Here is a 26,776-nt window from a genome sequence, read left to right as displayed (position 1 = left end):
GAACCGGGGTTTGGGGCCTGGGTTTGTTTGTTTTTCCATAATGCTGTATTTTTATTTTTATTTTTTGTTTTCTTTTGGTTTTGATCTCTTAACTGGAACTGCGACCCTGTGCTTAGACCTGGTGAAGGGCTCAGTCCTGCGCCCCGGCCCAGACTAGCCCCCTCCCCTGTACCCTGACTTGGCTCTTGCCTTCACACTCCCAGACCCTCCCGATCCTCCGCGCGCAGCTTCCTGAAACCAAACGATTCTCTTTAATAAATACACAGAGGGAGAAGGTGTGAGAGGGCAGGGAAGCCTTGCAACAACTGAAAAAGTAAAAGCGCCATCGTTTGAGGAAGAGAGGAAAGGGGACAGAGGGAAAATATTTTTTGCTTTTGTTATATATATATGTGTATATATATATATGCTGTATATATCTTAAAGTTCTATTTCTTGGACTCTAAGACGAGATATGCTCAGTTCAACCAACAGCAACTAAAAAGTTTAAGTGGTCCCTGGAACGGACCTGACTATATACAGCATTCCCGCCGAAGCGGAAGACTGAGCCAGTTCTACGCAGGGCGGGGCTGTGCGCGAGAGGCTATGGGTGCGCTCCTCCCTCCGGGCCTCGTCCCAGCGCATCCGGCTGGGGAGGAGGAAACGCCGGGAAGCTCTGGTCTGCAGGCGGGGAGCGGGGCTTAGGGCAGCTGAAGGGGCGGCAGTCTGCACGCGAGAAACGCTTAGTGGTTGTTTTGATTTGGAGTAGAGTATGGGTGCACTCCAACAGGCAGACACATGCCAGTTAGTGACTCCAGTGTCCAGAAAGAATAAATTAAAGTGTAGGGCTCAAACAGCAAGTCAGAGCGAAGAGCCTCCGAAGGCTGCAAGCGCATAATAACTGTCCAGAAAGACTAGAAGATGGTGACTTAGGAGTTCGTTAGGGGTTGAGGAGGGGAGCACACAGCTCTCCCATATAGAACTTGTGGGCCAAGCCGAAGCACCGGTCCCCTCTTCCAAGGGGTGGGCAGGGTTTGCACATCCCCCAAGCAAGTGGCACAAAGATGAGGGCGGCAGTGCAGCAATGGGCATCTTTTGGGAGCATGAAATTTCAGGTCTGGAAAAGCCGAGGCAAAGGCGGGCAGTGCAGCAGCAGCAGCAGCAACAACTGGACGGGGACCACGGAGGGCGCAGGTAGTTGCGTTTCTTCTTCTCTTCCTCCCACTCCTGGGCTCACAAGACCTGAAACCTCCATGAGGCTTGGTCCTTATAGTCCAGACAGTCAGGCGAGTTGAAGTTGAGTTTCCAAGCGGAGGAAGCGGCGGCGGCGCCAGGCTCCTTGTAATCCAAGCAGTCGGCAGAGTTGAAGGCGAGCCCCGAGCCGCCGTAGCCCTGGTGATGGTGGTGGTGATGGTGGTGGTGGTGGCCTGAGGACTGGCTCAACGGGTGGTGCGCGTGGGGATGGTGGTGATGGTGGCTAGCCATGGAGGAGGGTGCCATAGGGCTGAGCTGGTGCGGGTGGTGGTGCGAGTGCATGGGCGCTAGATATGAGCTGCAGTCCACGCCGCCAAAGTAGGAAGAGGAGGGCGCGGGGTAGCCCTGGCCATAGCTGCCGCCCTGGCCGTAGGACATGGGATAGGAGGCTGCGGCAGAGGCGGCGCCTGCGGCTACCGAGCGCTGCATACACGATGCGTTGCTAGGCGCGGCCAAAGGCTCGGGCACCGACACGGAAGCGGGCGCTGAGCCGGGCGAGATGGAAGCCGGACTCCAGATGGACGAGGCAGCCGGCGTACTCAACGACGACGGGACTGCCACCGCCGGGTTCCCGCCCAGGCCTGCAGCCGCTGCAGCCGCCGGGTTGGCCGAAGCGCTCGATGCGGAGCTGGAGGACGAGGCGGAACTGGACACAGCGGGCGGCGTGAACTGGCCGCTGCTTTCGGAGCCCGAGCTCTCCCGCACCGGGGAGGACTTCTTCTTGGCTGGGCGGCTCTTGGTCCCGCTCCCGCTCTGCTGCTGCTGGCGGCATTTGGCACGGCGATTCTTGAACCAGACCTGCAGCGGGCCGGGTGGGGGAGAGTGTGTCAGGGGGAGAGTAGAACTTGCCACTCCCCCGCCCCTTGGACCAACACCCGGCCTAGGATCCGCATCCCTCTCCTATCGACGCCTCCTCCCCTCCCTATCTCCGACCCGGCCAGACCTTGCATTCCCTGCTCCTCCACCCTCCCCCATCCTTCTGCTCAAAGACCCTCCTCTGGCAAAGTAGGGATGTGCACTCCCCCCCACCCCCAGCGCAACTCTGCCGGAGGGCGGAACATTTGTGTCTGTCCAGCCAGAAGTTCAGCCATCTCTAAACTGATGCTGTTGGCTGCTTCCCAACAGACCTATGTATGTTTGGAGGCCCTGTCTTCTATGAATAGAGCTCAGTAAACTGCGGAGAGGCACAGAGCAGGCCGCGGAGTGGGGGACAGTCCCCGAGTTTGAGGCCGGAGCCCCTCCGCCCCTGCAGGTCAGGTGCTGGGCAGGGCGAGAATTTGGATGGGAGCAGGAGCAAGGCCAGGAGGCTGAACAGAGGCAGTACTCGGGGGACTAGGGAAGGAAGCCTGGGCAGAATTTCGTTGGACTTCTTGGCTCCAAGTGGGGAACCAAATAGGACAGTCATAAAGTTCTCAGTCCTCCTGGAAGGCCCCGGTACAAGACATGGCATTCCTGTTCTCTCGAGCCTCTGGGGGGAAAAAGGCAAGATAAAAGGCCTTTGAGGAGAGTTCTGAGTTATAATCCGAACAGTATTTTCGGGTCCCTTTCATCGCAAAAACAGAAACAGCAAAGCTGGTAGCCAGGTTTTGCGTTCGGCATCCTCTCCGGGCAAAGGAAATGTCTAATCAAACTGGCGCCACCCGTGGGGCGCACTCCCAGACAGGGCACCAGGCTCTGGCCAAGCCCCACTCTTCTATTTCCAGGATCCCCGGGATACAAGGCAAGGGCGGAGGAAGAATTCAGGACCCGGAAGGAAACTGCCAAGTCCTGGGGCGGCCAAAGAGGCAGGTGCAAGTGTCGGGCTCTCAGGGCACGTTACCTTCGGGAGCCTCGCTTGTCCTCCGGCAATCCTAAAAAGCACTTTGGATAGCAAAGGCGCCCCGGGGCCAATGGCGGAATCCAGGGCTCTAAGCTAGCTCCTCTAACTTTGGCCCCTCTGCCAGGCCCGGCCCAGCGCTAGGGGGAGTCTGAGAGGGGCTACCCAGCCTGTAAGCCCGCCCCGACACCAGACCCCCATTCCCAGGCCCTCTCCAACCAGCCCCAGCACCCCACCCCCGACCCTGAAGTCCCGCGAGCGCGCGCACCTGGACTCTGGACTCTGGCAGGTTGATCTTGAGCGCCACCTCCTCGCGCATGAAGATGTCAGGGTACCGAGTCTTGGCGAAGAGTGCCTCGAGCACGTCCAGCTGAGAGCGCGTAAAGGTGGTGCGCTCCCGTCGCTGCTTCCGCGGGGTGGCTGAGGGGAAACGCGGGGGCGCGTCGGGTCAGTGGTGGCCACGCGGACTCGCGCTAGAGGACGCGGACCGGCCCCAGGCAGGCTCTGAACCAGGCCGTTGCAAAAGAAAGCCGAGCTCCGAGCAAAAACAACTCCCCAGAGAGGCCGAGCCTGACAGCCACAGGTGGGAGAAACTGCATGTGTGAGCGACTGGGAGCCAGTGTCTCCGGTACTCCACGACTGCCCCCTTCCCTGCCTCTCAGAGGTTAAGAAAGGAAGAGAAGTTATACAATCTTTCTTCCTTCACTGCCCCCCTCCCAACACTCTCCCTGGCTGGAAGGTGGGGAAGGGGTGTGCAGAAACACGTCCTGGAAAACACTTTCCGAGGGAAAAAATGGGGGTGAAGAAGTGGAACCTAGAAAAGACAGCCAGGATTCTGCTCAAGTTGTCCACATCAACAGTGCAAAAGTTGGTGCAGGCCACCCGTCTAGAGGACAGTTTAATTAGGGAGGGAGAATCCCCCCTCCTCAGCTCAGCCAGTCGCTTTGCATAAGGCAAGCTCGGCCCTTCCTCTCAGAGCCTAGCAAGTGTCCATATTCCTCATTCAATGTTGGGGGGAAAGGCATAGATCCTTTCTCTCTCCCTCTCTCTCTCTCTCTCTCTCTCTCTCACACACACACACACACACACACACGCACGCACACACACCACCCATGAGAAATCGAATCCGTGGGTAAATGCGCCCTGTGCTGGCAGTGGGAGCACAACGGGAGACAAGGTGCCCGTGTGGCCAGGCAAGGAGGGCTCACGTCTCACATTTTCGCCGCCCCGGCCATCCTCACCGACCCGCGATTCTGCCCTGCGAGCCTGCAGCGTGTCCTGCACCGTAAGCAGACTAGGCAACCGGTTCCCTGGGCCGATCCACGACAAAGTTTGTGCTTAAACCCGGGAGGCTGGGGATCCCCAAGATTTGCAGGGGCCGGGGGCGGGGGCCGGTGCTCACCCGGATAGCCCACGGAGGGGTGTAGGAGGTCCATAGCCGGCCCGGCTAGGCCCAGCCCGTTCATGCCGTATGGGGGTTGTTTGAGGTAAGACATCATGCTAACAGCTGGGTGGAGGCGCCCCGAAGGATCCAGGGGGCCGGGGCCGGGCGCAGTGCGGGGCTCCCACTGCGCAGTCCTTCAAGCTCTGTTGCGTCTGGGGGCCCGGCCTATGGAGACACGAGACACACGGAAACCGTCACTCCCAGCCATCACGGCTTCCTGGTCTTGTCCGAGGCAAGGAGTCACAGGATGGGGAGGGGACGCCGGTTATGGAACTGTACAGGGCGGTCAACTCGGCTCTATAAGGCCTTAGCCCAAAGACCACAGCTTCTTTGAAAAGTAAAATAGTTGGATCATGATCTCCTCTTTTCGGGCTTGGAATGGGCCAGACACTCATAGGGCGACACTAGGAGTGAGGAGAGGTTAAAATCAGGGCCAAGCTTGGGAGGTCAGAGCCTGAACCGCAGAGTCGGCTAAGACTAGGCAAAATTCTGGTCGGGTGGGAACGGGCCTCACATCGCACAAGAAAACATTTGCTCGGCCCCCAGGCGGCAGGAGATCCAGAGCATGAGGCGTTGTTTCAAACGTCTTTCAAGGTGGGACGCACAGGTAGACTCCGGAGAGCCCAGGTGAGGCACTGCGGAGGGCTAGCGGCACCTGAGCCTCTCCAGGACGCATTGCCCACTTGGGAGAGTGCGACCTGCCAAAGTCTCCTCGGCTGGGTCCCGGCCCTAGAGCCTACAGCCGCCCTTCCAGTTGACTTCTCTGTGCCCAGCCGCTGAAAGACTGCTTACCCGGAATCCCACCCACACCTCGACCACAGTTTCAAGGCCAGGTCCCGCAGAGGCGACCAGAAAGGGTCACTGTACAGGTGGCGGTTCTAAGACGCCGCCCGAGGTCACCGGCGCCTCGCCACAGCCGCAGGCCGTTTTTCGTCAACGCAAGCCGGTCCTGGCTGCAGACAATGGGGTCCCGGCCGGGGTTAAAAGGTGACCTGCCCAGCGCCCCAAGTGTCTGGCGGATTTGGGAGGCCTGAGTGCAGCAGGTCCGGTGCGCTCCCCGCCTATCCTACTAGCTGAACCCGCGGCCGCAGGACCCGATCGAGACTAGAGAACTAGGCCTCTGGGGCGTAGCTCGCTCTGACCCGGGCTGGAAGGTCGACGCCTGGCTTCCCCAGCTGCCCCCAAACTGAGGCGCTACAATCAGGGGACAGGAAGTGGCGCTGGGGGTGTGGGACTGAGACCCCAGAGGACCTGTCGCTTTACCCCGCTTCAAGGAACTCAAAGCAGACCTGGGACCCGGGCTAGAGAGTTTAGGGAAAGAAAGAAGTTAGAGCTAAAGAAGCCTCCCGCTCCCGTCCCCATGGGACCTGGGCCGGGAGAACCTAGTTTGCAGGGAAGGCGACAGAAGGGAAAGAGCCTGGGCTCTGGGGCCGAAGGAGAATGGGAATCAGCCGCGGCGACTCATCTAGGCTGCTGCGTGAGTTTTCAGACTTTCTTCAAACTTAGCACTTCAGCTCGGTTACTTCGGAGGAGGCGGGGGAGGGGCGCGGGGCCGCAGCAGAGCTCCGGGGTCCTCAGCGCAGCAAGAGGGGAGCCAGGTCGCCTCCCAGCCCCGCCCACGTGCCGGGGACCTGGGAAGCGGGGACCCGTTTGAGGACGGGGAGGCAAGAACAACCGACGCATTCCCAGAGTCCCGGGCGGCTCCCGGCTTTCTCCTTACCTGCCCTCAGCTGCCGGGGCCGCTCACCATCTACCTCGCACCCTCACACGGACCTTCCGGGCAGCCAACCTGCAAAACAGAGCAGCACAGGAATTACCCGCCGGGTTGGGCGGTTGGTCTAGGACCCCCGGATTTCTTTCTTTCCCCAACTTCCCTCCTCCCTTTCTCTTTCTTTCCAGTGGCTTTGTGCGTGTCCCTCCAGGTTTCACTTTATTTCATACACACACTTTGTTTGCAAAGCCCTACACGCTCCCGAGACACTGCCTCGCCCAGGACCGCGCCGAGGGGCCGCAAGGAGGAGGGTGGGGGTGAGAGGGGCAGAGCTGGGAGGTGGCTCGAGGTTGCCGTGGCACTCCGTGCAGCGTGGAGGCGGTGGGGGCTGGGGAAGCCCCGCAGAGGCACTTCGGAAACTAAATAAATCAAGCGATTTACCTTGTCGGAGTGGCTTGTCTGGCCGGGTTGTTTAGGTGATTGGAAATGTAGCCTGATGAAGATTGATCACCTTTCTAATGCCCTCCCCGGGTATGTGAACGCGAGGTGAGTGCGTAACCGGGCTAGGCTGCCAATCCCTGGCCCCGCGCGGGCTGAGTGACAGGGAGCCGGGCAATGGCAGCACGAGCCGGGGGTTACCTCCGCGCGCCCCCGCCCTCCCCCGCCCCCTGCACCCCGCCCTCACCGCCCGCCCGCCCGCCCCGCCCCGGTCGCGCGCTAACTCCGGGGCTCGACTGGCGGCAAACGCGGCGCAGAGCGACGCGAGGAAGACGAGCGCAGCGCGGGAGCCCAGGCCGTGGAGGGGGACGCCGGTCCCGAGGCCGCCCCGGGGCTCCCCGCCCTTCTCTCGCCCTTTTGGCGCCCTGGAGGGAGTGGCAGAAGGAGGCGAGGTGCTGGAGAACCGGTTCTCGCTCTCCCGCGCGCCACCCAGCTCGGCGGCCCGGTGGGCGCGAGGACCCGGGAGCCGCGGGCTGGAGGGGAGCGGGCCCCCGGCCCCTCTCCCGGCTCCGCGGGCCCCAGTGTCTTCATCCACCGCGCCACCACCCGCAGAGGGACGCCGCGGGCGGCTCGTGCTGGCACAGGCTACTTTGCCGAGCGCGGGAGCAGCTCCCAGTGCGCAGATCCCGCCTCGGCGCCTCAGGACTCCCGCGCCTGCGAGCAGCACCCGCAGGGGAGGCACGGCCACTTACCTGCTCTTCGGCGTCTCCTGGTGTTCCCAGTCCCCATGAAAGGTGTTTGCAAATCCTAAACGCTTCTTTTGAAATGTTGGAGCGCAGAGTCCCCTCTCCCTTACACACACACTCTACTTCTGAATCGAAAGGTTTGGATAGGAAACTTTCTCTTTCACACTGTCTCCTTCCCGTTCTCCTTTTACAAGGGACAATTTGGTGGAAAACGTGGCCACAGACCCCTGCCCTCAATTTCTTTCCCACATGCCGCAGGAGCCTCCTTGAAGCGATCTCCCCGGATCGTTCGTACTGGCGAAGCCCATTTCCCAATCGAACAAACTTCTCAAACACGTCTACCTGGATGGACTTGTCAAAGCGCAAAAAGAAAAGTGTTTTCGCCCCAACACTGAGTAAGGCAATTCTTTTAAATGGCACCTCCTCCTGAATATTAGGCACTTTACTCCCTTTCGAGGAATTCCTACCGCTTCTTCCTAATCCCCCCTCCCCTCCACCTCAACAGGCGGAGTGAAAAGTTTGAACAGGAGTAAGTGTGAGGGCGAGTCAAGGAGCCACCGGGCGCTTCGCGGCGGGGAGCGCGGGCGCTGCAGGGCCGCAAGGTCGGGCACGGAGAGCGGACCAGGCGCGGGGCGAGGAGGTGGAGGAGAAGGAAGGGGGAGCCCGCTGAGTGAAAAGGGGCCGCGGCCGCCGCTCTTCAAAGTGCTTCCCCCTCCCCCAAGCGACACTTTCCTTTGGAGTCCGAATAAAATACGGTAACAGAATATGATGGAGGGCACACTGTTTCCTTAACTGCTTCTCAAAGAACCCGGGAGATCTTCTTAGGACCTTTAATAAGGCTTTGGTCGGTCCTTTTGTTGATCTCTCAAAATCAACTCCTTCTAATTGAAGTTGGAGCTGAAAGCGAGCTAATGTTCAAAGAAAGTGGCCGCCAGGCTAACGAAATTACATTTTTTTTTGACGATGAGGGAACATCTAATCAAAGGGGCAAAAGAGGAGGGGTGGGAGTGGGGAAGTATGAAGGAGAAAAGGTTTTACAAGATCCTTCTCTGGTTCACAAAAGTCGGCGACACGGGCGCTTCTCTCCAGAACAAAGACACCGCGGCCCATTCACAAAAGGGAGAGAAAGAGAGAGAGAAAACAATAAAAGAACGGGAGAAAAGTAAAAACATGAACAAGAAAAAGACTTAACAGGAAAAGAAACTGCGCAGAGCGCAGCGCTGACCCGAACGGGGACACACCTTTGGCTCGCGCAGGCCCCCGCAGGGAATAGTCCGCGAGGCCCAGGACTCCGAGTCCCCGAAATGTGCAGAGATTTAAGGAAAAAAACGAAATACACCCCCGCTTTCGGTTCTGGGGAAAGGCGCGGGCTGGAGCGCACTAGTGTGAGGGGGAAGTGTATGCCGGCGCCCTGGGGTGAGCTTCGGCGGCACTGCGTCCGTAGCCCGGCGCTACCCCGGCCGGGGCCTGTGCGCTGTGTGCCTGGGTTAGCCCTCCCAGGCCTGGGTGCGTGCCCTGTCCCAGTCCCGCAAACTCTCGCACTCCCGCCTCCTCCCGGCCCCGTTTGGCCTGCAGCTGCGGCGCTGGGCCGAGGTCCGGCGCGGCGAGGTGGGGCGGCAGTGCGCGCTGGAATGTGCTCAGGCGGTCCCCAGGGCCCGCCAAGCGGGAGCCGGGCGCTCTCGGTTCCAGATGCTGCCGCGGTCTCGGGGAAGTTGGGAGGTATCAAGTAGCACGATTTTTTCCCCCCTAATGAGAGTATTTATCTAATCCCAAATTGCAGGCGAATTTTTTTAATGCTCAACCCATAAAACCCCGGGATTAAGAGAAGAAAAAGAGAGAAGAGGGGAGAGGGAGGAGAGTGGAGACGGGGGAGACTGAGATGAAAGTTTCTTGTATGTGGCGTAAAGGACTGAGGCGGCCGTCGCTAGGCAAATATCCAGGTGGGAGACGCTGGGCCAGAAGCCTCGACCGTTCCAGCAAGGGCCGCAGCTCGGGGAGGGGAAGAGGGGGCCTCGCCCGGGGAGGGCCTGTGGACTCAGCTCGAGGGCCCCGGGCCGGGGAGGGGGCGTGGGAGCTGGGCCCTGGCTTTAGCATCCAGGTGACCTCGAGGCCGGGCCAGACTCTGGAGGACACTTGGGACAGGGGGAGGGGTTTGGCTCCGGGGCCCTGGGATCCTGGCCAGGGGCGGAAGTTCTGCACCGGCCCGCGGGCTGTGCCCAAGCCAGCCCGCTGCCAACACTCCTCCTCCTCCTCCTCCTCCTCCTCCTCGGCGACCCCCGGGCCCACAGCTTCTTTTGCCGCCGCGCGGGCTTTCGGATTGCCGGCCTCTAGGCGTGCTGGGCTCGCGCCTGCGCCCGGGAGGCAGCCTCTGGGCACCACGCGACGAAATCGGGATGCGGCGCCCTCGCCGCGGGCCTGACCCCGATGGTCCCCGGGGGCCGCGCTCCGCCGCCGCTGCGGGGCGTGCGGGCGCCACAGAGCAGCCCAATGGAAACCCCGCGAGGCTCGGGACTGAGGCAGGAGGGGCAGGGAGACGGGCAACAAATCTGGGGCTAGCGAAGGATTGTCACTTGGCAGGTCGCGAGCGGCTTGGGGGAGCCGCCTCTCTGCGAGGCTCCGCGAGAGGGAAGGTTCCCCGAATCCGAATCCTGCGTAAATGGAGTGGGTGACGCCGGTCACCCAAGCCCCAGGCTGCTCCGGGCTGATGGTTTTCGTCTGCCGGTTTCCCTGGGGTTAGGGCCGGGTTCTGAGAGCTTCCCCCCAGGAAGCGGTAGCTCCCTCTGCTCTCCTGCTCTAATAAAGACGGCAAATACCCGATTTCATTTAGTTCTGATAACTTTTCAATAACTTCTTAAAATCCTTGTCGTGAAGAAATTCTACCGTAGGAAGGTTTTATCATTTTGAAAGACTGGCGGCTGCATAGTTTTCGAAAGGAATTTGTGTGTGTATTGGTATAAATATTTGTCTGTATATGTACATATATGTATATGTGTATATATGTATGTATGATCTAGGCTAACGTATAAATGCTAGTGGACTGTTTTCTCTGTCTCCAGACTTGTTGAACGAGCTTTCTTTGTTTCAAGACACCTCTGTAGAGGAGTGATGGAAACTACCATAAAATCGCCAGTTTTTTCTGTAGCTTAGAACTTCTGGTTGAAAGTTCCCTTTCCCTCATCTCATACACACACACCTGCACACACTTACCCTCCTCCTCCCCTCCAACAATAACCCTCTTCCTTTCACTTCGGCATCTACAGTCTTGCCGGTTATCAGAAGTCATAGTTCTTCCTCATATGAGTGCAAAATTATAACAATGGAAAATTACATTTTTTTCAGTGCTGTGGAATCACAAATCTCAAATCGTTAAGAGAGGACCCTCTAAAAGATGATAGTTTACACTGCTTAAGAAAATATGACTAATTGCTTTTCAATTCGCATTCGTGTGTCAGCAGGGCCCCTCTGGGGTGGTGTAAACTTATTCAGCTCCAAATACAGACCAGTATCCTGCCCTGCATTCAAGAGGACCATTTTTCCACATGAAAAGTCTTATGAATACAAAAACTTCTCAAGTTTTCATTGCAAAGAAGTAGCAGCAGTGTTTAAGGTAAGAAAGTTTCTGCTTTTATTGAAAATTTATATATGACTCAGTATTGTAATAAATAAACAGATAACCATTTTCACAAAAAAATGACAGTGCTATGCTAGAGAAGAAAATATTAATTGGAGGATTTACTCATAATGGCAAGACAGACTTTTATCAATACAGAATAAATATTAACACCATTCTTGAGCCAATTTTGAGACCCAACAAAATGTAGGAACCAAGCTAGATGTAATAAATAATTATCCAGAGAAAAAGATGGCGCATTCTCAAATGATAAGACTGTCTTTGTAAAGTGATGCATGTCAATTAGTCCCATCCTTACAGCTCACTTCAAATCACAGGACTTGTTTCAGGCTACGTTAAAGGGCCATCCTCCGAAGAAAGCAGAGGAGAAGTACCCTATTATCTTCATAGTGAAACGCAAAACAACTGCAGAAAATCCCACTGGTAAATAGAACACAGTTTAATAAGTAAATTGAAGATGATCTAACTATAAAATTTAGGTAACAGACTCAGTGTTACATATGGCAGGACTGGAAAAAAATCATTCATGACATTTTCCTTATCCCTCCCTCTTAAGCCCCCTCCCACCCCTCATTATGCTATTAACAATAACAACAACAACAAAAATGTTTTAAAATTTTTCTCCATCAAAAAATGAGGGAAAATAATGAGGGAAGAGTTTTCTTTTCTTTCTTCTTTGAACAGTTTCTTGAACACTCCTAATACCAATCACTCACAAGATGTCTGTGCAATCTATTTTACATGATTTCAAGGAAATGATTAACTCACACACACACAATCCTTAAACAAAGCTATTTCGGAGTTCTGTACACTGTCTGGAAAAAAGGGAGGAAAAGAGGTGGTGGTAGTGGTAAAGAAGTACAATCCAGCCAAACAAAATGTTAAAAGTTTTAAATCAACAACGAGAATGACTTTTTCCGGTCTGGGGACCCAAGGCTAATAAAATGTTGGTCCAGATTTTGGTCTGGCTTCTATTGCAGAACACATTTCTCTTCTTTCTTGGCCATCTTGCCTTTGTTTTGCTCCAGAGTTCGCTCCAAATGCTCGTCTTCTTCTTCGGCCCTGGAAGTCAAACAGGAAACCAAATTATTTTTCTTCTTGGAGCGCAGAGCGGCACTCTCCTCTCGCCCCGCATTCCGAGCCCCAGAGGGAACGGGGTTCGCGGGGCCAGCGGGAGGCTGCCCCGGCCCACCCGGGACCTCTGGACTGAACTTTCCGAAAACTTCTCGGCCCCTCAGCAGGCGGCAGAGCCTCGACCCCGACCCCACCGCCCACTTACTGCTTCTCCTGCGCGTCCAGGTCCCTGACGAGCGCGTCGCGCTTGTCCACTAGGGCCACCAGCTCATCCAGCAGGAGCTGCTCGCGTCGCTTCTGGGCCTCGGTCTTCTGCCAGTCTGCAGGGGACGGGAGGCTCCTTACCCACCCGGTCTCCCACCCCACCCGGCCCTCCCCTTCCCGCCTTTTCCAGTTCCCTTTTATTTCTCTGCAAACCATATTACAGAGCCACTAGCTAGTGTTTCACGGAGAGTTTGGCCGTCGTGATGAGGATTTCGCCCCTAAAACCCTACTTTCTAAGTATTTTCCGTAGATGGAGACGGCTACGGGCTGGGCTGGAACCTGCAAGAGACCAGGTGTGCGCCGGTGGCCAGCGGAGGTGCGCACCTGATGTCAGCCAAAGTGGGGGAGGGAGAGCTGGAGGCCCAGAAGAGGTCGGCCCGAGCGGTGAGGGGGGAATGTGGGTGAATGAGGAGGCGGGAAGCAGAGATGGGCGATAAAATCACCCTGAAAAGGCTAGAGAATCTGCCTGAGAACCTATCCTCCTCCCCCACCCCCATGCTCACCCCATACAGCCCATTCTTCGCTAATTTCCTCTTCGCTCTATTTTAGCAGTTGGATGTATCTCACACTGGGCGCCATATGCTTCACAATAACTTTAAAAGTAGTGAATCGGCTAATTAGCATTTTTCTTTGAAGTAAAAAATAAATTTGCTCTGCAACATTACACTGCAGCTCTCGATCGCATCACAGCCAGTTTTCTTTTGGAGAGGTTTGCTGCGTGGTTTCAAATCAAAGCACTTTTGCAAAGGAAAAATTACATACTTCTTTTTGAAACCCCGGTTGGAAAATCCGATGGGCAGTGCTCCTTCCATGGGAAGGGGCAGTTTTTTGACGGTTTTAGGCCCCAATAATATATTTCCTAATCATTGCTGGTCTGATAATTTCCTTAAGATGAGCAGCAGTTTCGTTTAATAAAAACAGGACCAAATCGAACATTTAAAGCACTTTTGAAACCAAAGCCAACTGCTCTCTGGCCAGACTGTAAGGGCTTGTAGCTGTCAATCAACCCCCAGTCTACCCCGCCTCCCTCATTAGGAAGGTAAACAATGAAAAGAAGAAGTAGATGATGAGGCAGATAGCCGAACAAATGAGGACCTAGAGGGAAACAGGACACCAGCTTAAAAAAAAAAAATACCCTGGCCACTGACTCATGTAGCCCCCTCCCCCAGCAAATGCACTTTCCAAAAAACAGAGAGGAGTGCAATCCTTTCTGGTTTCTCTCTTCTCTCTCCATTGCCCTGGGCAATCATGTTAAAACTCACATGGCTGGTGCTTATTCAGATAAACCCAACAATGCACACCGCTGGTTACCATGTGAATCTTCACAAACCACACAAGAATGTGCTGGTTCAAATCCCCCCGACCCCCTCCAAAGCAAAATTTATTCAAGACAGCAAACTGCTCAGCAGCTTTATGAAACCAAATGGAGCTAGAGGGAATTCTATCTTGTATTTACAAATTAAAAATTAGATGCATCATCATGCAATAAAGGTTAGAATAGCAGCAAAAAGCTAGAATAATTTATTCTATTTTATCACTATTCCTTTCATTACAAGCTCGAATACATACACACATATATATTAAACATGCCATATATTAATTACCCACATTCGATACAAAACATCACAAATAAGTACATTAAATAATTGGTCACATTACATTCTTATTTAAAAAGAAGTGAAGTATTCTATTGCATAGAGAGGAATAAAGAAACTATTGCTATGGAAAGTTTTTTTCTTAATGTAAGAATTTAAAAAATAATAATGAAACAGCAAAACTGGAGAAAAGCCATATCTATCACAATTTTATTCCTTGGATTTAAATGCAACTGAGGTCAGGAATGCTGGACAATTTTCTAATCTGGTTCTTGTTCTTAATCAGTTTCATTCTACACAGCAGATAAATTAATAGACTCTCCAGGTTGGAAAGATCTTAAAGGTCACCTAGTCTAATTTCAGGTAACTGTAGTTCTAGAAATATTAACTCAGAGAAAAACCTGCTAAATTTGTAAAAGATTTGTAACTAAATTTTATAATTATTAAGATTACCAATTTTGATGAATATGGATTTTTCCATTTCCAACCTCAAGAAATCATTCTGATTATAAGCTTAATTTATAATTCTTTACTTCCAAAACATTTTGATAAGAGCTTTACTACTGGGAAATAAAATTTCTCCACTGTAAACTTAAAAAATATAATTAAGTTGAAAATTACAAAATTTTTTTAAAGAAAAAATAAATTTTAATGACACATAATCTTCTTGAGTAAATTATTCCTTCCCTATATTTGACCAGTCACTTTTAAGGTTTTAATTAATAATTAGAAATATCAATATTTCTTTAACTTTTTTAAAAATAAGGTTTTAACAATATGGATAAGAGAGGAAACAATTTTATATTTTTAATCCATTAAGTATTGAATAATTTAAAAAATCTTAACCTTTTCCTAGCTCAATGCTGACATTTCACATAACTGTAACAAAAACATTTTTAAATTATGAATATTTAGGTAATTTTCATCATCTCACAAATTTAACTGACATTAGAATTTTAACTGTTTCAGCATAAATTTATAGGTTTTTTTATATTAAATGTGTCATCACTACATTAATATCTATCTACAAATAATTAGTCAAATTGTGGAGAAAATAGCTATGCGCAGTGAGTAGATTTTACACTAGCAAAACTACTTTTACTTTGGATTTGCTTTCTCACAGGAGTAAATTTATACACATTCACACACATATTTGAATGCTAATTTGGGAAATTAAGTAAACTATTTTGATGATTTAAAAAAATTTGATAACACCTTTAAAATTGATCAAGATTCACATTTGTATGTTCAAAGGTCTACATTTAAAAATTTAAAAATTCCTCTTTAAATAGCTTCACCTAGATGTAATGTCATGTTTTAAAAGCCTGAATGTAAGTTTATATGTTACTTGTTATACATTTTAAGAAAGGATTACTCACCTATAACAGCTAGCTAGATGCAATGACTTTGCCTTGGACAGACTACAATGTGGGTTTTGATTAATTTAAAGATTCCAGTGTACTTTTGCTACAAAAGCCATATCCTCTCACAACAAATAGGATTAAGTTTTGATGCTGCATTTGAGCCAAAGTGTTAAAATAAAGAGATTCTGTTTATGTCTATCTGCACTGAGCTGTTTTGTTAATCTAAAAAACTCTTTTTTTATATATAGGGCCAATTATTCATTCCCTGATTCAGTTTATTTGCTGAAGTTGATAATTACCTTGGAAAAAAGGCAAAAGAAATACCTATAAACACTTTAATAGAAAGGACCTAAAGTTCTTGTAGTAAACCTTCAACCTTGCCACTATAAATAAGCCTGGCACTTTGATGAAAATTAACACTAGTTTTGTAAAGAGCACATTGGGGGATTGCAGTCAAGTCTTATCTTTAGTTCCAGTCAACTAGCAATCCTGAAAGAGTTTGCATCATCATCAGAGCAGGCCATTTGATAGGATTCTACCGCTGTACCTAATCAATCTATGGAAGACTGTGGCTGTGCTGTGTAACAAAGCTAAAATAGATTTACAAATGGGGTTTTAGGGGATAAGCTCCTCCACAGGATTACATATTGATTTTAAATATAAAAAGCTTATCATATAAGCCATAACTACAAAAATAGTGAACCTATGCATAAATCCCTTTAGAAGAGCACCCACTTCAAACTCTAAGCCAAGAATAAATCAAGATGTACAAAATCCTAGAGAAGATCCATTTCTTGTGCAGAAAATGAACACACCACTTTCCAAAAGCCCACCCCAATGTGTGCAGAAATGAATTTATCTTTCCTGAGGGGGCATTAAATAATCTGGAACAGAAAAACTATAGGAAAAGTATCTGAAAGATGCTTGTTAGCTTAAGGGATCCTACAACTTAGCTCAGTAGAGTGAAACTCCTGCAATGAAAACACCTCAGGGAAAAAAAAAAGGCCAAAGTGATTATGGATTCTCAGAAGAATGGATATATTGAATGTTATTATTATTATTTTGCTCTCAAACCAAGCTGTTAATACTTCTTTCACTGGACTATGACTATTAATATTCTGTGCTTTTCTCCTAGTTAATGGTTTCAGTAGTAGATTATTCAAAAATATTTTAGTTTATTTATTATGAAAACCATCTTATGGCTACTAAGTAGAAGAGATGGGAAAGAAAAGAGGAAGGGACTTTAAAACAAAGGAAAGCAAAACAAAACCAATTAGTGTTGCCTGTTCATGTGTTTTTCTGTGGTGTTTTAACACTCTGAAAGACTACTGAATGTGTGTCCATTCTAAGGGCTGGCTCAGAGGATACTGTCTTCAAAGAACTGATGATCACGATGCTCAGTATCACTCTAGGACAGCTCAGGCCACATATTGCCCAGGCTAATGGGACAGGCCTCTCTCTGAGAAAGTGTCTTTATTTGTATTCAACAGGCTGCTTCTTTCCTCAAGTCTCTTTTCCCCCTCAACCAGCAACAGAAACTGGCTGAGAGATTTAAGGCACAATCACACATGGGACAATAGTATTAATTAAAAAATAAAACAGAACAAAACCACAAAAAATTAACAATTGTATTAAAGGTGTATGAAAAGAAAAACATTAATTTTTTTTCTCTTCTTCAAAAATATTACTTTCTACTGCTCTTCCATGTGTACAAGGGGAGCAGGCAGAAAAATGTTAGATTATTTAAGACTGTAGGTCTATTATATAGGGATAGGATGGCCAATGAAACTGGGATGTTTTATATGTATTATGGCCCTCCTTTAAAGATGGTACTATTTGGTAATAATACTGGTTTTGGGATAGAAGCAATATCTGCCTTAAAAGTCAACTGTATTGTATCAAGCTGTATCTTAGGGTTGATTTAACTTACTATACATGAGAAAGTAAATTTTTAAACATTGTAATACTCTGTATTGAGCATAATATATAATTAATCTATAAAGAATAAATTGTATAATGAGTTATACATACTATATACAAACACATTTTATATTATACATACATACATATATATATATATATATATATATATATACCATATAAATAGTATTTGCTATACCTACTTTTCAAATGACTATTTAGCTTTCCAATCTCTTTTAAGACTATACCATGACTACAAAAATTATAGCAAGAGGAAAAATACCATTTAGTATATTTGTGCATTTTATTCAGTGGCAAGTTTCACAGAACTTCTTAAATAATTTTGACAAATTTTATAGTCATTATTAGTGATATAATTTGATAGCCACTTGAAGGAAATTAGCTATCTGAAAGCCTTTTAAATAAAGTAAATCTAATTTATAAATTAGGACATACAAATGTTGTTAGTCATATTTATCAAATATTAGGAATATAAAAGTAAGAATAAAACTTCTATAAATGTATAAGATACTATTTAGATAAACAGCATGTATTTTATTTACTAACAATTTTAATTAAAATATTTTAAAACATATGGTTTCATTTGAATTTCTCTTACAAACTTAAATTCCCAGTTTCTGAACTAATTAGAATTGACTTCTTATGGATCAGGTACCGTATCAGGTGAAGAAAGAAATTACAATGGACAGTCAATGCATGTGTTAAGAGGTCAATACAGAATAGGAAAATCAATTTGCATTGATTAGACAAAAGGTCCATTTTACAGAGCCCAAAGGATTAGCTTTTAAGTGGACATCTTTGAACTATAAGACATTTTCAACTAAGAGGTATAAGGAGAACAGCATTCTAAAATAGTAAGAATTTAAAAAAAATAAGCATATATAGTAAATGCCATAGTTAAGCTAGCTGATGTTTATTGATATTATGAACCATGCTTAGGATTACTATATATGTAATTCATTTAAAAGCTTTATATAAAGTGTGAAAGTGTTGCATTTATCTCATATGCCGGAATCTTTGCCTGATTATTCACTTAATAGGAGCTGGAATCTTAAGAACTATAGCAGACTGGACAGTTACATATTTGTGTTGACATCAATTAAATATTAAGGTAAAATTTAGAGTATGAATGTGAAAAATCAAAATGATAGATCTTTCTCAAACCTCTTTAACTTGCACATAGTAAAATGTAATGAAATCATTTAACTGGTTATATTTTCCATTTAATGGACATTTAAGCTTACAGACAAAAGTTAAGACAATTTTATGTTTAATAGCAAGCATAACGATGATCTGAATTAGGGTCCTTAGGTTTTACATGACTATTGGTTTCTGACTCTAAGGCATTTATTTGCAATTCCTGTAGGTCCTTAGTCAGACCACACCTAGTGAGACCAGAAGTGTATTACACTCTTTAAATCTCTTTGACAACTGACACCTCAAACACCTCATTCGGCCATGGCATCTCTTACCTTCAATGGCTAGCATTGCCCGCAATTCCCGATTCAGCAGCTCATATCGTCGTTCTAAATCATGTTCTTTTTCCCTAGGCAAGTTGCAAAAGTTCATCAATATGCTAATTACTAAATCATTAAACACTTAAAAGAACCTTTAGGTTACATTGATTTTAGGACTCATAACTGACTGTTCTCTTTAACTTTAAGCCACTCAAAACAAATGATACACAAACCTAAAACCTTCCTCAGGTTGAATATTTAATAGTGCTATTATTTTTCTCCTTCAATTTAGAATTGCACAGAAGTATATTTTAATCTGTGGATAAGTAGCCTCAATCTTCAATGCTTCTTGTATTAAGTGCCAGGTATAAGGTTATTTTGTAGAATATTTTTCATAATTCGCAATAAACACTTTTTTGTCTAGAACTCCGTGTGAAAAGAGTACAAGAAACATGAAAGTACCACCAGTGAAAATTTAATATAGAGACAATTAAAAAGGGAAGATTAGTTAAGTTCTGCACTTCTTCATAACTCCTTTATCAAGTTCAGGCATGGCAGAAATGACAAAAATAGAGGTTTTCACTAAAATAAAACATGTAAGCCTGCTTCTTCCCACACTAGGTGGCATAATATAAGAACATTGTTAGTGAGAAAAAGGAACAAGCATTAAGTCCTATGTGAACTAAATGCTAAAGACTGAAAATGCTTACATTTGGTCTAGTCTCCATTTTACTGTAATTCTTGCAATCATAAAAAGGTCACTTCTGTGTAAATTATTAATCTTTTATCCCAAAATTTAGGGTAACATCATTTGTAGAATACAAAGTTAGTTTTGTCCTTATTAAGACTTATTTTAATTTTTAACTGAAAATTTGATGTTAAATAAACTTCAATTTTATTTCTTTTCCCACTAAATATAAACCAAACATCCTTTTTGTGCACAAGTGATTTCTTAAACACAAAAATTGTTTATATTACTTGGCTTTCTATATAATAAATACATTTTTTCAGTATCTAACACTCTAAAATTCTTACTCTTAAGGTAAAAATTGGTTATATACTATTTTTAATTTTATTTTTATATAAAACATAATCTCTAAGGAAAGAAAAAACATTAAGCCTAATAAGAATGAAACCCCCAAAAAAGACAATGATGGAAAGCCTAAGATTCATCAATGTTGTAGGAAAAACAAGCAAAGTCATAAGTACTTACAGGAGAGAGAGCTGGTTCATTCTCCTTATTAAGGCGTTTTTCTTATTAACTAACATAAACCACTCCTGCATCATAGCTTCTTCTTCTTCTGTGTTCCTTCCTATAATTTAGGAAGAGATATTTCTTATTCTATTGACATTTACAAGCCAAATAATAGTTCAGCACAAGTGTTTTGTTTTTTTCTTTTTAACACGAAACATATTTTAGCTATCCCAACAGTACAAGTTAAACTGTTTATAACAACATCAGATTAAAGTCCGAGGCCTGAAAAAAGAAATCAATATTTAAAAATTCATAAGCCAATCTCCAAAGCTGCTATTATTCACCTTGTATATTTCAGTCCCCCAAACATATTTACAGATCATACTAAGTACAATACTAATACTAAGTACAGTTTAAAAAAAAAAAAAGTGTTCCAACTTTTAAATCCTCCCCAGAGGCTGACTTGTTATTATGTTTCAGTGAGGAACTCGTGGTGCTGACAGACATACGGTCATGATAAAAATAAATAAATTAATTAAAAACCACATTAAAAAATCATTATGAGAATTATAAGACTACCAGTAAGGTCAGAGAAGTCAATAGATTTTGTGAGAGCTTCCACCTGTAACAACTTGCTTTTTTTCTTATTTTCCTCCCCCAAAGCAAACTAAAGGTATACATACATATACCATTCCAGAACTCATCATCCCTAACAGGGTAAACACTTGCAAATTATTTTAAATACATTGTAAATGACCAGGCTACAAAAATACTTAGAGCTATCTGTGAAAAAACATGATGAACATAATAATGTTCAGGAAATGAGAAAACATTTGAGCAGAGAGATGATTTAAAATTTTAGATTATAAATTTACTGATTGTACATTTAAAATTCATTTTCCCTAATATCCATTCCATCATCTGCACCACCCCTCCCCTCAAAAGGCCAGTATGTCAAGGATTATAACATATAGCATATATTTGGTATTGTTCATGCAGAAGTAGGCCACAATCATACTCAAGAAAAATATTAATTCCCCAACCCTCTTCCTTCCTCTCCCTTCAAATTGTATCTAGTCAAATTTACAATTCTTTGACTTTTTTTTTCTGAATTTCGCCCATGATTGGTTTATTGTTTTGCTAGACCATTATTTAATACTTCAGTCCAACTTCTAGATAGATTCATAGGGTTACCTTAAATATCTACTAAAAAATTAAATATCCCAGGCGAAGACTAAATAGCCTAGTCAATTTCCTAAGTTTCATTTTCTTCTTAAGTGAGATATTTTCTTTTAACTTTCAAACACACTACCAGTCCATTAAAAAATATTCAAACAATACAGAGGTATAATTGAGTAAAAAGTCAAGGCCTCTTTCACCACCCCCACCCTCTCCAATTCCCCCATCCACCTCCCTTCTCCAGAAGTACTATTGCAGTTTAGTGTATCTTCTTCCAGACCACATACGTAGCTATGTCTATCACATACAGGTATATACCTTATCTGGACACATACAGGTTTCTTTAACATAAGGACCCTGTGATTTGTTGTTGTCATGCTGTTTGAAGATCTACTTCATTCTTTTTTAATACTTGCATAAATTATGGATGAACCATAATTTATTTACCTGTTTCCACATTAACAGAAATTTGAAAAAATCTTTAGAATGAAAATCTAAAATAAGGAGCTGATCTGTGTGCAAAAGATTAAACATGTATTTCTGAGCATCCCTGTAAAATAGATATCTGTTGTTCATTATTAGGGAAAATAGTGAGAGGATATGTGCTTTCATTAAAGTCTGTTAAACTTTATGGTATGAAGCAGATCTAGGATAGATTCTTTGAGTATGAACAAAGGTCTTTATTGTTTTACAGCATTTTTAATCTCTCTTTTAGGGTAGCTGGTTTTGTATTCACTTTGGACCATGTGATGTCTTGACACTGGTCATGTGATATAGGCTGCGATAGGCACAAATCCCTGGGTAGCAACAAAAGAAGAAAGAGTAAAAAGAAAAAGCTGAGAAAAAGCTTGCAATTTGGAAAAAGGCCAATTGTACCCTGGTGAAGGCCTTTTTGATCACTGAAATGACACATGTGTGCAATATTAATAGGTGCAGTTTTTATGATATTTTGTTTTCTGATTAAAGACTTAATTCTTGCATTCATAACCTAAGTGGTTTCTAAAAATATACACATATTAAAACTTTGTTTTGAGTTTAACCTAACCTGTAATTGAGGCTTTCAGGCAATAAGACTAGAAGCAACTAGCCTATTTTTAAATTAGCATCATTTTCTTCAATGGAAGACTGCTTCCTTGAGAATAACAATATTGATGTGGTACTGTGTTATTTTCAGTTTAACTCATGCCTATGATTTCTACATAAGAATAAAAGATCCACCTCCCCTAACTGTTAGGAAATGAGAAGAGTCTCATGTTTAAAAAGGGAATAAGCCAAACAATAAGAAATATTTAAAGACATATTATTCAGTGCTACATAGATTATATAAATTAACTGAAAAAAACATATTTGAGGTTAAATCAATTCTGTATCACTAACTCCTTATCTGAGATAGTACACAGTGATGGAAATCTATACTTAGCCTAGTAATAAAAAAATTAAATTTTCTTCTAATACATCATTACACTATTGTTTTTAGGGATTTAAAATTTTTTTAATTTAAAAAGCTTTTAAAAGCCAGTAAGTTGAACCATTACAAATTAATCCTGACTTTAATAACTGGTTAAAGACCCCTTTAGCTTTATAAGTAACAAAAAATATTAAAGCCTGTGATCACAGTGAGCTTTTCTCATTTCTCCTCTAACCATTTGTTATTTAATCCAATACTAGTAATCCAATTTGTCCATCAGACTTTTAAAGGGCAGAATGCAACTTCCTCAGCTTAGACACTTTTCAAAGTACAATATATTTTTCAAATGAATGCTGGATGTTTCATTTTTCCCAACTATTCCTAGCTCTAATGCATGAGGAAAAAAAGAACAAGATGAACATTGTTCATACTGATTAAGTAAGAGCTCATTAAAGAGCTGTCAGTGCGGTACTTTGAATATGCATGAAGCATATAATCAGATCTAGTACCGTCACTAGAGGAGAATACGGTAAGTACAAAGGATTGATTTAATTACTTAGAGTGGGCTGTGGTGGTAAAGCAGTCTTGTTAGTGCAAAAAGAAAAAGAGGTTGTATTCTGGCACTGTTAGAAAAAAGGCAGTTTTAGCTTCTGACACAATACATAATCTCAGAATAAAGCACTTTACATTGTAGCTTAAAATGAAGATTGTCATTATTTTATAAAATGGCCATAAATCATTTTATCTTGTTTAAACTCACCTAGTTAACTACCTCTCTTTCAAAATTATCTTTAATTTGTAATCACAACTACAATTTTATCACCTTAGAGTCAATACTGATACTTTAAATTTTTTTCAGTTTTATGAACTGAAAAGTTCAAAACCTATATTATTGAAGCCCATTTTGAAATTTAAAAAATGACAAAACACTACAGTTCAGTACACAGTGACTAAAATGTGAAAGCATGGCCGGGTTGTTAAACTATATTTTAAAACAGAGTGCCTCATGTTTATTATAAATATACTACCAATAAAAACATCACCTTAACATTTTAAAGTATTGACTAATACAGTCTCTGGTAATGTTTTTTTCTACTTTGTTTCCTTAAAGAATTCTGTTTTGTTATTTTGCCTTGTGGAATGTAACGTCTTTCTGACATCACAATCTCTTATTGTCAGTTTTATCTTTTAATCAATTATTATAGCTGAGTATGATTTATAAAAACTATTAAATAATGAAGAGTAATGAAAATAGCAGGAAAAGTAATATGTAAATATGACTTCAAATCAGTCTTCCTATCACAGTTAACAAAAACCACTTAACACAAAGCAGCATAATATAGCACTACATGTAGTATAAACACTTAGTAAATGTTGGTTGACAACTGCCTTTATATTCCATCTCCTCCCTCCCAAAATGATTTAAAGTTAAGATTTAACTTAAGAATTCATTTCTTCACCCAGGAACATGTATGTAGTTTTCATTTGTTTTTTCCAAAGCAGCATTTTCAATGTAAATTTTAAAATGAACAAGAGGAAAGTGATGTTAAAAACCTGAAATTATGAGTTATATTTTTAAAAACTGTCTACTAGTTAACCTTTCCTAATTAATCTTTCACCATAAGCTAATTGTCTATTTAGAAAGATATATTTTCAGACAGTGCATTCTTTTTTTTTTTTTTGCGGTACGCGGGCCTCTCCCTGCTGTGGCCTCTCCCGTCGTGGAGCACAGGCTCCAGACGCGCAGGCCCAGCGGCCATGGCTCACGGGCCCAGCCACTCCACGGAATGTGGGATCTTCCCGGACTGGGGCAAGAACCTGTGTCCCCTGCATCGGCAGGTAGACTCTCAACCACTGCGCCACCAGGGAAGCCCAATGCATTATATAAATGCAAAATAAGGAACAATACAATTTTAGCTGAAAAGAAGAGGAATTCAATGGGAAACAAAGAAAACACAGAGATGAAGGCACTGTTGAAACATATACACAAATTCAAGATTTTCTACTATGAAAACATTATATAATGCTGAAATCTTCCCATAGCTCCATAGTGGAGATGGCTGACTAGTGATCACATATGGCCCTTAAAGGACACAACGTAGCAAACACAAACCAAACATAAAAACAACAAAGCTGCCATTACAAATTGTCCCTATGGTATGATTACACGTATATGATAACCTCTGAAAGATTTAGTATATTAAAATAGAGATATACATGAAGGTATCCAACTAACTGATACTGGACAAACATATTTTAATAACACAGGAGGTGAATTCTGGTAGATTTACTTAATGGATGAGAAAGATTAATTTACTGCAGTTACATAGGGTCATGGACACATGAACTCCAAAGCCAACATCATTACAGGACTCCAGTGCTCCAGTTTTAGAAAATATTTTAAGCTTAGGAAATAGAGCTTTATTATGAAAACAAATTTTACTATATGAGCAAACAGTTGATAAATGTTTCTACACTAAGAAAATCCTCTAACAGCAATCAATGTAAATGAAGAATCTCATAATCCTTATTGATGTCTTCAGCAATTGTCTTAAAACTATTTGGTCAGGGCTTCCCTGGTGGTGCAGTGGTTGAGAGTCCGCCTGCCGATGCAGGGGACACGGGTTCGTGCCCCGGTCCGGGAAGATCCCACATGCCGTGGAGCGCCTGGGCCCGTGAGCCATGGCCGTTGAGCCTGCGTGTCCGGAGCCTGTGCTCCACAACGGGAGAGGCCACAACAGTGAGAGGCCCACATACCGCAAAAAAAAAAAAAAAACTATTTGGTCAGCATGATATATTTGTTATAGTATTAAGTATATAAACTTTGGGGGAAAATCCTGTCTCCTTTTGTTGAAGTAAAATAAAAACTAACCCATTCTCTCAAAATAAACACATCTTTTATTTACCCATTTAGTAAAACAGAATGTGGGGAGAGATTCAGGGCAACATCTCTCTACAGATAAATTCTGACAGACTTCTATGGACATACCTATGCACGAGGAGGTATAGACAACTTCACCAAAGCTCTTCTTCCTTAGACTTATACAAAAGAAAATGCTATTTCTAAAGGCCAGAAATTAACAGCAATCTTCTTGTGCCAACTTCTTAATAGAGTCTGAACAGACTTTTTATGCCAAAGGTCAGTGCTTAATTTCTCAAAAGGTAAATTAAGCACAAACTTAATATAGTACAAAAATAAACTAAAAAGTATGAAAGTAATCATCATCAGAAAATTCACAACCAATAAAATTCTTTGTATTTACTTACAGTCTAGTATATTTAAAAAATTACATGTGGGATGGAGTTGCTTCCATAACTTTTCAGTGCTCTTAGCCTTTAAAAGTATTAATATGACCCACATTTCAGGTAATGCATGACTATTTTGACTGTTGACAGATAGATATTTGGCTGAAGTCAAAACACTCAGAACTCTGAAACTGTATTTATTTTTCAAGTTGCATTTAACATACTTTGTAAAATGGGATAAAATACAGTGAGTCACTTTTATATGCATCATTCAACCAAACACACTAATGTCTACTTGGAGGATCAACTGGGCATCCTCCAATAAGGGGAAAACTTGAATTGTGAGCCACACTTACAGATGGATAGCTTCCCCTGTCAGTTCTCCCCTTTCTTGAAGCCCCCTTTGTTTGGCCTGCACCTGGCAGATTCTTCTCTACCCCCTCCCTCTCCTAGAGCCTTCTTGTAATCATGTCATGGAAATGACTTTAAAGAGTGGCCCTAGAAGTGACAGAGATATTAATGTTAAAGATGAGCATTAACAGTTGAATAAAATTATTTCTGGAAAAGTGGGAGTGGAGAGAAACAATATTTCTAGATTAATGTATCTTAAGATGTGATTTTTTTTTTTGTGGTATGCGGGCCTCTCACTGTTGTGGCCTCTCCCGCTGCGGAGCAACAGGCTCCAGATGCACAGGCCCAGCAGCCATGGCTCACGGGTCTAGCCGCTCCGTGGCATGTGGGATCTTCCTGGACCGGGTCATGAACCCGTGTCCCCTGCATCGGCAGGCAGACTCTCAACCACTGCGCCACCAGGGAAGCCCAAGATGTGATTTTAAGTACATATATATAGATAAATTAAATGTTACAAGAGATATTACTAAAGTTTTATATATTCAAGAAGGTCAAAATTTCTGGGGGAGAGCTTCTCATTGGGAGAACAGGGGTTTATCTTTTTTAAAGTCATTTGGGCACACAGTTTTTTATGTGGTGGTCTGGGAACTCAATCCGTAATTTAAGTACTTGATGGAAAAACAACT

At 44.7% G+C, this 26,776-nt stretch overlaps 2 protein-coding genes across 7 annotated transcripts in view; both read right to left on the bottom strand.

Moving 5' to 3' along the window:
* Window positions 1–1,209: 1,209 nt before the first annotated feature.
* OTX1 (orthodenticle homeobox 1) lies at window positions 1,210–4,648 on the bottom strand (the record flags this gene model as incomplete). The annotated part of the gene is made up of 3 exons (XM_082851572.1): window positions 4,449–4,648; window positions 3,315–3,466; window positions 1,210–2,028 (listed from the first exon to the last, which is right to left on the bottom strand). The coding sequence occupies exons 1-3, from the start codon at window positions 4,543–4,545 to the stop codon at window positions 1,210–1,212; spliced, it is 1,068 nt and encodes a 355-aa protein (XP_082707698.1). The 5' UTR covers window positions 4,546–4,648.
* A 6,360-nt stretch (window positions 4,649–11,008) lies between these two features.
* Window positions 11,009–26,776, bottom strand: part of EHBP1 (EH domain binding protein 1) — a 536,766-nt gene continuing 520,998 nt past the window's right edge. For all 6 annotated transcript variants that reach the window (XM_082851650.1, XM_082851653.1, XM_082851649.1 and 3 more), the window contains 4 exons: window positions 19,925–20,024; window positions 18,727–18,800; window positions 12,296–12,410; window positions 11,009–12,078 (listed from right to left, as the gene is read on the bottom strand). In XM_082851650.1, coding sequence (XP_082707776.1) covers window positions 11,988–12,078; window positions 12,296–12,410; window positions 18,727–18,800; window positions 19,925–20,024 — 380 coding nt within the window. In that variant the 3' untranslated portion in view covers window positions 11,009–11,987. The remainder of the gene's footprint in view (window positions 12,079–12,295; window positions 12,411–18,726; window positions 18,801–19,924; window positions 20,025–26,776) is intronic.

The sequence above is a fragment of the Leucopleurus acutus genome, assembly GCF_964270905.1.
Source record: "Leucopleurus acutus genome assembly, chromosome: 12".
Lineage (NCBI taxonomy): Eukaryota > Metazoa > Chordata > Mammalia > Artiodactyla > Delphinidae > Leucopleurus > Leucopleurus acutus.
Note: the sequence above shows the minus strand (reverse complement) of the source record. Positions and strands in the feature narration are given on the sequence as shown.